We start from the raw sequence: 14,104 nt of genomic DNA, 5'->3' as shown, positions 1-14,104 counted from the left end.
GTGTGTCCAACCAACACCTTGCAGTTTAAAAATATTTTTAAAATATCAGAGGACTTCCCTGGTGGTCCAGTGGTTAAGACTTCGCATTTCCACTGCAGGGGGCGTGGGTTTGATCCCTGTTCAGGGAAGTTCCGAATGCCATGTGGTGTGGCCAAAAAAACCAAAAGAACAAAGAAGATGTGAAAAAGGTTGTAACATGACTGAAACTTAAAAAAAAAAAACTGAAAATATAAATTGTTCTCTAAACTGTTTGGTAAATCAGGTTATTTTCACCATTCCACAGTGGTCTCAACGCTGGCTCATATTAGTATCACCTAGGCAACTTTTTTATAAAAAATGATGCCAAGGTTTCATCCTCAGAGAGTCTGAAATAACTGGTCTGGGGTGGAGGCCCAGGATTTGTGTTTTTGAAAACTCCCAGGTGATTCTAACACACAACAATGCTGGGCCCCGTTATTCTATGTTCTAGGAAGCAATTAAGATAGGACAACCATTAGAGCTTTGGCAAAGATAGTTTCCTAGGACTTCAGGTCAGAAGACGTATTTTGATTAACAAGAGGTAAATATTTCAGAAGAGTCAGAAAGAAAATCACCGGTAGAACAAGTTCAACTGCTGGATGGTCATTTGTTTTGAAAATTTCAGAAAATCTTGATATTCCTACTTCTTCGAAAAGTTTAATATCCTATTTCACCAAGACTTAATTCACTGTTAAGCTTGGTAAACAGTATTTAAAGTGATTCTGGATGTGCTCATATGGTTGGCATGAGTGAACCCTTTTTAGAGAGGACGGTGGGGGCCCATACAAGTGAGAGTGAACAAATTAGCAGTAAACAGTAGCATTAGCATCAGAACACAAGTCTCCTAGCTCTAGTCAAGATCTCTTTTCCACTACAGCATACAACTTCTTCCTATATGAACTCTTGCTATCCACTCAGGTAACATGTTTTTTACTCAGCTGGTTCCTTCGATGGCCTAACTTGTTTAACTCTTTCATGTTTCCTGAATAAATCTAAGACACTACATTTACCTCGAAGTACTACTACTTTACTTGCATCTCATCAAGTTTTGATATGCAGTACAGTGGTTTCCATTGCCAGTTAACTTCTGGTTATTTAGCAATTTCCATTATTATAATTTAATTGAGTTAGTCTCTCAGGTAAGATTTTAACACTGTACTATATGGTACTTTAGTAGACTGTCTGAATATTGCTAGCTAAGGGAAAGTTAAAACAAATTATCATAATAGGGAAAGAGAGGGAATAGTTCTAATCCTTTTTTCTTGTTACATAGGGTGAGCAAAAGCATAATTGTAATGTCTATAGGGTGAAGTCTTTTGGGTACCAGAGTTATCACATAAAAAATGAAGCAGTATTTGTAAAGAGTCAGTGTTCCTGTGAAACTGGCAAGATCTCACATTCAGTACAAAAAAAAAAAAAAGAGTTTACAGTGCTGGCAGAACTAGAAGCAGAGAAACCCCAGTAGTAATGAGCTCACCCAGTGCCCAGATCTTGGTTTCTAAATACTATTCTCCTAAAAGAAACCAAGGCTCCTTGAAGAAATGACGGACTCTATGACTAGGGCAGGAAAAATACAAAAATACAAGATACTCCAGTGGCATCTTGTACTGTCACAAAGTAAGTGCTTTAAAAACAAACAGATGAAGAAATGTCGAAGAGACACATAAATCTACTTGAAAGAGCTCCCAAGGCCAAAGCTGGAACAATCTGGGTGACAAAATAATGTGGTATTGGATTATAACTCAAGAGTAAGATAAATATACATGAATCTGCACTGATATATATGTATATATATAATATAGTTATATGTGTGTGTGTGTGTGTATTTACACACGACTTAATAAAGAAACAAATAGAAGAGACAAATCTTTCTTGCAGGAGAATTCGAAATAATAAGCAGGTATCTCCAACTCCAGGAAGGAAGTGGAGCTTAATTCTCTCCTATTCCACCCTCCCTCCCCCAATGTGGGCTAGACTTAGTGACTAGCTTCCAAATAGACCAAAGTAAGAAAGGGGGAAAAGAAAAACAACTTTAGAGTGGAGACCTAACAAACACCACCATAACCATGTAGTCAAGGTTAAACATCACCAGTGACGTCATGGGGGCATCACATACCCCCTGATATAAGGAGGGCACTTCACTTAAAAGGTATTTTTACGGGCTTCCCTGGTGGCGCAGTGGTTGAGAGTCCGCCTGTCGATGCAAGGGGACACGGGTTCGTGCCCTGTTCCGGGAAGATCCCACATGCCGCAGAGCGGCTGGGCCCGTGAGCCATGGCCGCTGAGCCTGCGCGTCCGGAGCCTGTGCTCCGCAACGGGAGAGGCCACAACAGTGAGAGGCCCGCGTACCGCAAAAAAAAAAAAAAAAAGGTATTTTTACCCCAAACTCTAATCGTGAGAAAAACACCCGAATTGAGGAACATTCTACAAAGTACCTGACCAGTACTGTCAAGGCCATGACAAACAAGGAAAGATTAAAGAACTCTCAAAGGCCAGAGGACACTAAGAATACATGATGACTAAACGCAATGTGGTAACCTGGATTGCATCCAGGACTACAAAAAGGACAAAAGGGACAGTAGTGATAAAGTCTGGAGTTAACAGCAATGCACCAATGCTGGTTTCTTAGTTTTGATAAATGTCCTCTGGTAGTGTAAGACATTAATATGGAATTGAGTGAAGTGTATATGGAACTCTCTCTACTAAATTTGAAACTTCCCCATAGAGTAAAATTATTTCAAAATAAAACATTTTTTAAAAGTTTGGCACATGGGTCTCTGCAGCTTTTTTTCTTTGATATGCTAAGTCATTTCATGATTTGGTAAGACAAAATGATGTCTTCCTTTTGTTTTGGGTCGGGGGGATGGTTGGTAGTTCCGTTAACATATAATCATTTTTCCCTCTGAGGGATACATGTGATATTTGAAGCTAGTAAGCATATAGTGTATCTCTCCCTAAACTACTGGAGGATGTGGAGACTTAGAGCTCAAGTTTATTGAATAGGAAAAGTAATCTTCTATAAGACTAAAAAACTGGGACTAACGAGTAGTAGGGGCTGTTTCAAGGCATGTTTATTCCTTAATGAGTAATTTTACTTTCATGACAAGTAAGAAGCCTCAACAGTCACTATCAGACTCCAAGTCAAGCTACATCTTAACTTTTCTAGGGTACACTGTGGTAGCCTCTAATTCATGCAGGAATTTCAACCCCATGGAAAAGTTATTCAAGTAGCAATAAATGAGAGGTCAAAAATGACCAGACCCTAGTTGCCAGTGCTAGGATGTCAGATATCCCAGGTCATATACATCAAGTTCACAGAGTGACAAAAGGAAATTCTCAGGAACTTGTTCAGAATTAGCTGATGGTTGTAAACATATTTCCAAGTTATACCTAAAGAAGTGACAGAACAAAAAGTCAAAAACAAGGGAAAATCAGGGTCTTAAACCTTGCTGTCAGGTCCCTGATGTTGCAAACACCTGTGAGGTTTGATCATTTGCTAAACGTTGGATTGGAGCAATGCAATGTATGATTTCATCTAAATGAATCTACAGAAACAAAAAATAGAATAAGTGGCTCTCAGAGGCTGAGGAGAGTAGGGAATGAGGAGAGGCTACTAACGGATATGTGCTTCTTTTTGGCACGATGAAAATGCTCTGGCATTAGAAAGTGGTGATGGTTGCACAACTGTGAATATAGTACATTTGGGGTGAATTTTATAGTATGTGAAATATATCTCAATAAGAAAAAAAGCAACACAAAAATAAAGGAATGCAAAATGTTCTTCTCTCCAAAATGGGGAATGTAGGAGTGCATAAGGGCCAATGGATGGTCAAAACTGAAAAACTGGATCCCTACATTTTTTTTTTTTAAAGTAATAAAACTTAAGGGAGTTCCGGTAGTCTAGTGGTTAGGATTCAGCACTTTCACTGCTGCGGCTTGGGTTCAATCCCTGGTCTGGGAACTGGGGTCCTGCAAGCTGCATGGCACGGCCAAAAAAAGAAAAAAAAAAAAAAAAAGAATAAAACTTAAGTAATGATAACACAGAATTACATCCAATAGCCCAAGACTACTTTTTCTAGCTTAGAATCCTTTTCACTGGATCAATTTTCCTTTTGACTGGATCAAGTTCACAGAGTGATAAAAGGAAATTCTCCTTGAATGGAGCCATTTGAAACAAAAAGATGTCAAACACCCCAGAATGATAACTTGTTTGAAGAGTGGTCCTAGACCAGATAAAACTGTCTTTGGGTTAATTGTTGTAAATAATCTAGATTGTATTTTGAAATATATTAAAAAAGACAAAAACCAAATCAAAGATCTGCCAGCGTAACAAGCGGCAGACAGGTCTCGGGGGGATAGTGCGCTGACGTAGCAATGTAAAATTCTAGCTTGCTTTTTTTCTTTTTTCCATGAAAAATGTGACCTCCATGTTGAGTAAAGATTGTTTTGTTCACTGTTTTATTCCCTGCACTTAGAACACAGTAAATGCTCAGTAAATATTTGTTGAATGAACCAAGTTCATGATGCAGCCATGAACTGGCTTGCTGGTCTTTGTAAGAATCTAAGATGGGTTTATTTTGAAAACTGGCATCATGTTCTTTTCTAGAAAGGGAAAAACTCTCATTTAAACTTACTGCGTAGCTATAAGTTAGCTGGTTTGAATACAGGCATAAAGCACCTTAAGCAGTGAACTAAACCTTAATTAATGAACCTCTTCCCAAAGTTCAAATGGGTGAAAGAGCTTTTGTGACAGCTTGAAGGGGTTGCAGCCATGTCAATGCTGGCCACGTCACCTATTACTTTAAACCAAAAACAACCAAACCTTGCTTTCCAGTAAGAAAACTGTGAGGGAAATCCAAAAGGGAGGGGATATATGTGTATGTAGGGCTGATCCATTTTGCTGTGCAGTAGAAGCTAACACAACATTGTAAAGCAACTATATGCCAATCAAAATTAATTAAAAAAATAAAAAATAAAACAGAAGAACAAAAAAGGAAACTGTGAACAGGGTAAGATTCATGACCGTGTTTTGCATTTCAGCTGGTGTAAGTGTGGATCAATTCTCCCACTTTGCTCTTATTTTGCCATTAGGTAATCTTGCGAATCCCATCTAACGTTCTGTGCACAAAGCAACAAGTTACCCATAAATTACTTTGTAGTCTCCTCATCACACTTCACACTTATAGGTGAGATTTCAAACACTATTTCTGTTACTGTACTATAGACGTTTATAGCTGAAGGTTTTTCCAACCCTTGAATTATTTTCCCCCCAATATTATTCTCTTTCCTCCAATCCTTACACTTGTCCACATCTAAAATACCCATGAATAGGCCATCACTACTACCTGAAGTTCCGTCCTGGCTAGACCCCTGCAAAGGAGAGCCACGGATTTCCAAGAGGCAGTCACCACCTTGCTTCTCCATCCCCACACACCACCCTTCACCCCTGTGAGCGAGTGCTGCATCAGACACCTAAAACTGCATCAGTCAGGAGATTCCTGGATCAGAATCCTCTGCACTTTTGATTCTGGCAGCTGTTAAAAACTCAATGTAACACAGAATCAAGTTGCTTCTTCCAACTGAGGGTTCCCAGGCAGAGCCTGCAGCCAGACCCTGACACTTTTCAGGCCGCATCTCTGATGACAGCTGCTGTCATATGCCTGTCACAAGACTTTCAGGATTTTGTTCTTCAAGAACAGCTTTCCACCCCTATGCAGTGCGCTCATGTAGTGGGATCCTGTATTGTGTTCAACTACATTCTGAAGAGGAGCTTTTTATTGCTATGGACAATTTTGTTCTTGTGCATCACAAGTCTTGCCAAGTCTCTTAATGTGAATACTTCTTCAGAGATGGAAGCTTAGAACTCTTTGGTTAGCCAGATACAAAATGCAAGACTGCTTATTTGGGAGCAGCATGGCTTTCTTCATAATACATTTTGTAGGGTGACGGCCTACAAACAATTGAAATGGAAAGCCACCTGTAGAGACTACAATTTCATCAAAGAAGAAAAAAAACAAAGCACGGTACAGCACTCCAATATCTGTCGGAGAAACAGAGGCCCAAACCACAGTTCGTTTTATACTCACCAGAATGGCTTGAGTGAAATTGAAGTTGGGAAAAATGTGATTTTCACACATGGTATTGGTTTGGTTTTAGACCCCACACCCACTTTTTTTTTTTTTTTTTTTTTGCGGTACGCGGGCCTCTCCTGTTGCGGAGCACAGGCTCCGGACGCGCAGGCTCAGCAGCCATGGCTCACGGGCCCAGCTGCTCCATGGCATGTGGGATCTTCCCAGACCGGGGCATGAACCCGTGTCCCCTGCATCAGCAGGCGGACTCTCATCCACTGCGCCACCAGGGAAGCCCCCCACACCCACTTTTTAAAAAGTGTAATTTAGCTTTGGTTTCTTTCATTTTTTAGAAGACATCTTTGGGTTTCTTAAGCACTGGCAGCAATGATGATTTTAAGAATCAGTGGTAGTGGTAGTATCAAATTGAATTAGTGCCCCTAATCCAAATACATAGAGTGGAACACGTGGTTATTTAAAATATTGCTGTTAGGTTTGTTCCTACCATGAATGCATTTCTAGTTGGTGTTGGAAAGAAGCATCCCCTGGACTTCAGAGAAGCTCTCCCACCCAAGCACAAGTGTCCTCCTTTACCCACAAAGTAGCTTGCCTTTTCCAACTGCAGACACACAGGCAGGTAGGCAGGCAGGCAGGCAGACAGACAGACAGACAGACACACACACACACACACTCTCTCTCTCTCTCTCTCTCTCTCTCTCTCACTCTCTCTCCTACTTCAGAAGTGATTTTGATTAGACAGCGAGAAGCCAGACAGCACCTCCCAGAGATGGGCGCACATGCAGCAGCTGTCAAAAGGAGAAGTCACTTTACTTTCTTTTAAACTTGCAATGTTTGTCTTTATTTTGTTCTTTATATTTTGAAAGTGAAAAGAAATAGTATTGAGTCAATTTCTTTTTGTTTTTTTAAATATTTGTTCTATGTATTTACAAGCCTTAAAGTTGCTCTAAAGATTTCAAAAGTATTAAGAGTACTTTTCCCAGGGTAGCACTTTTTTTTTAAACAATTCTTGGAGTTCTCTGGTCCACAGCATTTCCTTCTGTTCCAAGGTTATGTATGTTTTGATTACTATTTTGATTTTTTTATTTTCTGAAGCAAGCTGAGAGGCAGGCAGAAAGATTTGATGCCAAAAAAAAAAAAAAAAATCTTTCTTACCTTGTTCACCCCAAACCTTCTTAAATCTGGACTAAATACTATGCTTTAAAACAAACGTGAGGTGCATCTGAAGGGGAGGGAAATTTATTTCTCTGCTTTTCTATTATACAAGTTGTTTACAGAAACTGCAAATTAAAAAATTACACTGGCATTTGCAGTCCTTAAAATAAATTAAAAGTTCTCAACTTTTTTTTTTTTTGCTAAACAGATGTTTTTTTTTTTAAAGTATGAGTCCTCGTTTAAAAAGAAAAGATTAAAACAGAAAATACTTTCTATAAATAATACATGTATTTTGGTTTTAGTGCTCCCGCCCTCAGGTTTGAAGTTTACTTTTTTCCAGTACCTTTTTCCTCCATGATCACCTTTCTTTCTCTTTCCCCTCTCCCACTCGTGCACACGTGGGGGTTTCTGCGAGAATTGGCCTTGCTGCACTGTGATTGGCGAAGACGTGACACTTTTTATAAAAATACTTAAATTGTTTCTTTTGTTTCATTTTGTGTATTTGAAGTTTTAGTTATCCTCAGACTCCTCTTCTGCTTCCCGCAGCCATGTGAAGAATGCTGTGACGGATTTCAGGGCCACACCCTTCCCATTCTGCTCTGCGGGGTCCTTGCTGCTTTCCCATTTGTAGAAGGCATCCTCAGAGATTACCTCCTCGTCATACAGGCAATCGAAAAACATCCGTAGCAAATCTGCAAGGAGGTGAAAATAAACCATCAATTCTGGGGGCACTGTAGCTGCGAGAAGACCGTATTTCCAAGCAGTGAATGGATGCACATGAACTCCCCAGGATAAGAGCATCCATGACACTTCATCACACCCCCTCTTGATAGCATAAGAGCAAAACCATTTGTCTAAAGAGTGGGAAAATTTAAGCAGTCTAAACTGTTTCCTATTCCTATTATTTTGTTCAATTTGAACTATTTTCTGATATTGCTGAGTTGTTTGATATCATGTAGTTTTCACCCTAAACACTTAAAAATTAAATACAAGAATACTTTTTTTTACTTTCTTCTTTATACATTTTGTTTGAAATTTTACAATAAAAATATATTATTTTTACAAATTTTGAGAGGAAAAGGCAGAATGTACTTTCGCCCCCTCTAATGTTGTTTTCAAAATGAAAAGAGTAATAATTCATATAAAAAAATGGGTAAAAACTATCTCATCTGGATTTTATCCAGTGAAACGACAGTCGTTGGTTATTGTTTTCAATGCCCAGATGATCTGGGCAATTTTAATCCTCTGTTTTGCTCTCACAGTGGAAACTTAGCTTATATTATTGTTCAAAAAAGAGAGATTTATAGATAGAATGTCTCCTCGGTTACACCCTGAGGATTGTTTCAATCTTTTCCTTTATCTCCCAGAGGGATTTAATAGCACTAGCCAAGAAGGAAAACTCTGAAAAAGCTACAACCTAAGGAAATGCCAAAGAACTACTTCAGTGCTATCTCTAAAATAGCCAAGTATCTACTAACCACTTTCACAAGTTTCAACTGAATTTTCAAGATTTAATACAATTCAGTTAATTTACCAGCATCACTAAGACTCTGGTGTTCAGGTTACCTTATTTGTCTGGTTAGCCAGTATTAATCATAACTCTTAACTGAAAATTAGTCTAACCTGGCTTAATGTCTTTGTTGGGTATCTGAGGATTCTGAAGAGTATCATCCTCTTTCATTATTAAGACCTGTGTCAAAGAAGGTGAAAAACTGTACTGCACATATGCTAATGCCAAGATGCCCTAGACCTGCGTTGTCCAATGGGGTAGCCACTAACCACATGTGGCTATTTACATTTAAATTAAGTGAAATTTATTTCCTCAGTCACAGTAGCCACATTTAAGTGCTCAACGGACATATGTGGCTCATGGTTACCATACTGCATGACAGAGATACATTTCCATCATTGCAGAGAGTCTATTAGACAGACCTGCCCTAGAATGAGGATTAAATCTCTAATATAAACTAGTGTTCTTGTTATCATTTTCTCATAAAAGTCAAACACTTAAAAACGTTCAGGTCTATTAAAGTTATTGGTTATCTGAGTTTTTGTAATTAGTGATTCTTCTATTATCCACTGTTCAAGCCCATCCAACCATCTCTCATGTCTTGGCCTGGATAAATCTCACCCTCTGGTTGGGTTAATTGTAGCAAGAGGTAAACTTACTGGCAGGTTGATCAAGTTTTACTATTGATGCTTGTAGTGCATAAAGTGCTTGCAGTTCCTTCTCCGTATCTGAGTCTAGGTACTTGATTAAGATCGGCACTCTCTGCTTGATAACAGCAGTGTCTACTCGGAAGGTAGAACAGTCGGCTGGAGGTGATAGAAGAACTGAGCATTAACACACAGAGCCATTTTCAATTTTCTGAGTTGATAAGACACACATGACTCTGCAAGGAAAGAGGAAGCAAGGGGGTCCAAGGCAAAGATTTTGAAACCCAAAATTTTCTGAAATTCTTAATGGGATATTCTCCCTGAAACAAACAAACAAAAATATAGAGGGGGGGCGGATATATTTAGAGTGCTGGGTTCCCTCAAGAGCAGCATACTCAGTCCTTTATCTTTAATCGTAATGAAACAGGGACAGTGGTTTCATAACATTTCAAACTACAAAAGGAATTAGAAAGGAAATTAAAGTGATAGTTCATATAAAATCTTTTCACAAGGGTAAAAGAATTAGAACCATTTTATTATTACTATCAGGATGAGGACTAACTGTGACAGTGGCAAACAACACATTTAATCTGAGCCTTCTGAGGGAAAGGCACAGTAAAAAAAGGGCTAAGAAAAGCATGCTCAGGGCCTAGAAGCATGAGTGGTTTTTTGTTTTTGTTTTTTAGCTTTATTGATCTTTGCTATTGTTTTCTTTGTTTCTATTTCATTTATTTCTGCTCTGATCTTTATGATTTCTTTCCTTCTACTAACTTTGGGTTTTGTTTGTTCTTCTTTCTCTAGTTCATTTAGGTGTAAGATTAGATGGTTTATTTGAGATTTTTCTTGTTTCTTGAGGTAGGATTGTATTGCTATAAACTTCCCTCTTAAAGCTGCTTTTGCTGCATCCCATAGGTTTTGGGATCGTCGTGTTTTCGTTGTCATTTGTCTCTAGGTATTTTTTTGATTTCCTCTTTGATTTCTTCAATGATCTTTGGTTATTTAGTAACGTATTGTTTAACCTCTATGTGTTTGTGTTTTTTATGTTTTTTTCCTTGTAATTGACTTCTGATCTCATAGCATTGTGGTCGGAAAAGTTGCTCGATATGATTTCAATTTTCTTAAATTTACCAAGGCTTGATTTGTGACCCAAGATGTGATCTATCCTGGAGAATGTACCGTGTGCACTTGAGAAGAAAGTGTAATCTGCTGTTTTCGGATGGAATCTCCTATAAATATCAATTAAATCTATCTGGTCTATTGTGTCATTTAAAGCCTGTGTTTCCTTATTAATTTTCTGTCTGGATGATCTGTCCATTGGTTTAGGTGAGGTGTTAAAGTCCCCCGCTATTATTGTGTTACTGTTGATTTCCTCTTTTACAGCTGTTAGCAGTTGCCTTATGTATTGAGCCCTTGAACATTATGTGGTGTCCTTGTCTCTTTTAACATTCTTTATTTTAAAGTCTATTTTATCTGATATGAGTATTGCTACTCCAGCTTTCTTTTGGTGTCCATTTGCATGGAGTATCTTTTTCCATCCCCTCACTTTCAGTCTGTATGTGTCCCTAGGTCTGAAGTGGGTCTCTTGTAGACAGCATATAGATGGGTCTTGTTCTTGTATCCATTCAGCAAACCTGTGTCTTTTGGTTGGAGCATTTAATCCATTCACATTTAAGGTAATTATGGATATGTATGTTCTTATTACCATCTTCTCAATTGTTTCGGGTTTGTTTTTGTAGGTCCCTTTCTTCTCTTGTGTTTCCCACTTAGAGAAGTTCCTTTAGCATTTGTTGTAGAGCTGGTTTGGTGGTGCTGAATTCTCTTAGCTTTTGCTTGTCTGTAAAGTTTTTGATTTCTCCATCGAATCTGAATGAGATCCTTGCTGGGTAGAGTAATCCTGGTTGTAGGTTCTTCCTTTTCATCACTTTAAATATATCGTGCCACTCCCTTCTGGCTTGTAGACTTTCTGTTGAGAAATCAGTTGTTAACCTTATGGGAGTTCACTTGTATGTTATTTGTCATTTTTCCCTTGTTGCTTTCAATCATTTTTGTTTGTCTTTAATTTTTGTCAATTTGATTACTATGTGTCTTGGTGTGTTTCTCCTTGGGTTTATCCTGCCTGGGACTCTCTGTGCTTCCTGGACTTGGGTGGCTATTTCCTTTCCCATGTTAGGGAAGTTTTCGACTATAATCTCTTCAAATATTTTCTCGGGTCCTTTCTGTCTTCTCCTTCTGGGACCCCTATAATGCGAATGTTGTTGCGTTTAATGCTATCCCAGAGATCTCTTAGGCTGTCTTCATTTCTTTTCATTCTTTTTTCTTTATTCTGTTCCGTGGCAGTGAATTCCACCATTCTGTCTTCCAGGTCTCTTATCCGTTCTTCTGTCTCAGTTATTGTGCTATTGATTCCTTCTAGTGTATTTTTCATTTCAGTTATTGTATTGTTCATCTCTGTTTGTTTGTTCTTTAATTCTTCAAGGTCTTTGTTAAACATTTCTTGCATCTTCTCGATCTTTGCCTCCATTCTTTTTCCGAGGTCCTGGATCATCTTCACTATAATTATTCTGAATTCTTTTTCTGGAAGGTTGCCTATCTCCACTTCATTTAGTTGTTTTTCTGGGGTTTTATCTTGTTCTTTCATCTGGTACATAACCCTCTGCCTTTTCATCTTGTCTTTCTGTGAATGTGGTTTTCGTTCCACAGGCTGCAGAACTGTAGTTCTTCTTGCTTCTGCTGTCTGCCCTCTAGTGGATGAGACTATCTAAGAGGCTTGTACAAGCTTAAGCCTGCAGTTTTATTTCCTCTGTAAGTTAGCACCGGGACACAATCTTGTTTTTAAAAGCAGCTTCTATACTTTACAACTCTGATATTAAAACACCAAAGTCTTATGGTTCTATAGATACTGAAAATTATTTTAAAAATTTTAATGAAGACTTTCCACTTAGCTTGTTATTTTCCTTGGTAAAGAACTAACATTGAAAAAACATTCATCTGAAAAAACGTTCATCTGAGAGAAAATCTTAAACTCTGAAGCTATCTCTATAATGATAAAGACAGACCTGAAATTCTGAACAACTTTTGAGCTGACAGATTTCTTTTTTTTTTCTACTTCAGTGACAGAAATGTGGATTTCTATCTGAGACTAAGTGGATGATCTCATCAAGTACTGTTAAAAACTATATGCAGCTTGGAACATTTAGGTTTTCTACCAATCTGAATCCTATCCACCTATGTCTTATCATATAAAGTCAACATAAAGCAGGAGAAATAATTGCTATTTTCTTTCCTCATATATGTATTTACATATAATGGCTTTTCTGTTGAGATTAGCCCTTCATTGATATTAAATAAGAATATTCAAACTGTTCTTTAGAACTCTTCAATGCAAGACAGGAGGCTTTGAATGTTGGAGGTGAAAAGTAAAGGAAAAGTCACATGTAGCAGAGTATAAAACAACCCAAGGATCATGCACCAACTTCCTGTTGAGCTGAGGAACACAAGGCATGCAGCAACTGCTCACATCTGGGCTCTCTGCAGGCAGAGCAGCTATTCATCCCCCTGCCCGAGACAGCCAGGCATTACAGACAGACATGGTATCCATTTGGCACAGAAACTGAGCTTTACAGGGCAAGTCTGGAGGGCAATATAAACTCTGACCCATATCATCTCATCAGTAGTTGACATACGGGGGATTTCAGGTGTTAAGAGCTGCCTTCAGAAATATTACTTACCTATAATAGCTGCTTTACAAACAGCTGTCATTAAAGCTCTAAGGAATGTAGGTGAACTCATCTGGCTTTCATCTAGGTTAGCCTGGAATCAAAAGTAAATAGAATAGTTAAAGGTACCCTTGCACACCAGAGAAATTATTTTCCCCTAAACCTGGCTTTGTCTGGCCCTAAGGGCAGACGGGATCATGCTCAACTTTCTTGTAAAAATTAGTCTTCTAATTCACCAGAAAATACTGGGGCTATCGCCAGTTCTGTCCGAAAATGCTCTCAGTAGCAGTATTTCATTTTCAGAGAGCTTACTATCCCCTATCCTTTGCTCATTCAGTTAAACAGTGCTGTGTACTATATACATTCAGAAACGTAACCATTTAAAAGCATTTTCCCTTCTCAATAAATAAGGCATACTAAGATGATCTATCCAAATCTATAAAGTTGAAAGAACAACTACACCACAACCACGCAGTATTTTAAAGCCTACTTTGCTCAGTAGTGTGCAACTATGTCTAGATGTACTAACACCGCTTTCTCATCTTAATTTTAATGTGACTTGGAGGTTAATTTCAAGCATTACCTCAAACAAACTCTTCAGGTGGTGGTGAGAAAACTATTACTCTTTTCTAAGGATGGTAAAAAAATGTATTTAGAGATAAGGTAAATAGAGTAAATGGGCCCCCAATTTATTTTTTAGTTTCTCTTAGGATCTTATCTTTTTGCTATAAAACACTACACTAGTATGGACACCAAGGGGGGAAAGTGGGGGGGTGAAGGGGTGGGATGAATTGGGAGATTGGGATTGATATATATGCACTGATGTGTATAAAACAGATAACTAACAAGAACGTGCTGTATAAAAATAAAATAAATTAAAATTCAAAGAAAAAAACCCACTATACTAAACCAGATGACTAGCAAAAGGAAAAGACAAACAAAAGTGGCCATTTTCTAGGCAGGTATTTCAAA

The 14,104-nt window shown here is 38.3% G+C and overlaps 1 protein-coding gene across 15 annotated transcripts in view; it reads right to left on the bottom strand.

Moving 5' to 3' along the window:
- Window positions 1-6,961: 6,961 nt before the first annotated feature.
- EIF4G3 (eukaryotic translation initiation factor 4 gamma 3) overlaps window positions 6,962-14,104 on the bottom strand; it is a 369,011-nt gene continuing 361,868 nt past the window's right edge. For 14 of the 15 annotated variants that reach the window (XM_027109876.1, XM_027109872.1, XM_027109868.1 and 11 more), the window contains 3 exons: window positions 13,145-13,226; window positions 9,429-9,575; window positions 6,962-7,951 (listed from right to left, as the gene is read on the bottom strand). In XM_027109876.1, the coding sequence (XP_026965677.1) occupies window positions 7,770-7,951; window positions 9,429-9,575; window positions 13,145-13,226 (411 nt within the window). In that variant the 3' untranslated portion in view covers window positions 6,962-7,769. The remainder of the gene's footprint in view (window positions 7,952-9,428; window positions 9,576-13,144; window positions 13,227-14,104) is intronic. The other variant, XM_027109874.1, reaches the window with a different exon arrangement.

The sequence above is a fragment of the Aethalodelphis obliquidens genome, unplaced genomic scaffold, assembly GCF_003676395.1.
Source record: "Aethalodelphis obliquidens isolate GAN/ISIS:26980383/991018 unplaced genomic scaffold, ASM367639v1 scaffold9, whole genome shotgun sequence".
In the NCBI taxonomy this organism is placed as follows: domain Eukaryota; kingdom Metazoa; phylum Chordata; class Mammalia; order Artiodactyla; family Delphinidae; genus Aethalodelphis; species Aethalodelphis obliquidens.
The sequence above is the reverse complement of the archived record's forward strand: the minus strand, read 5'-3'. Positions and strand labels throughout refer to the sequence as shown.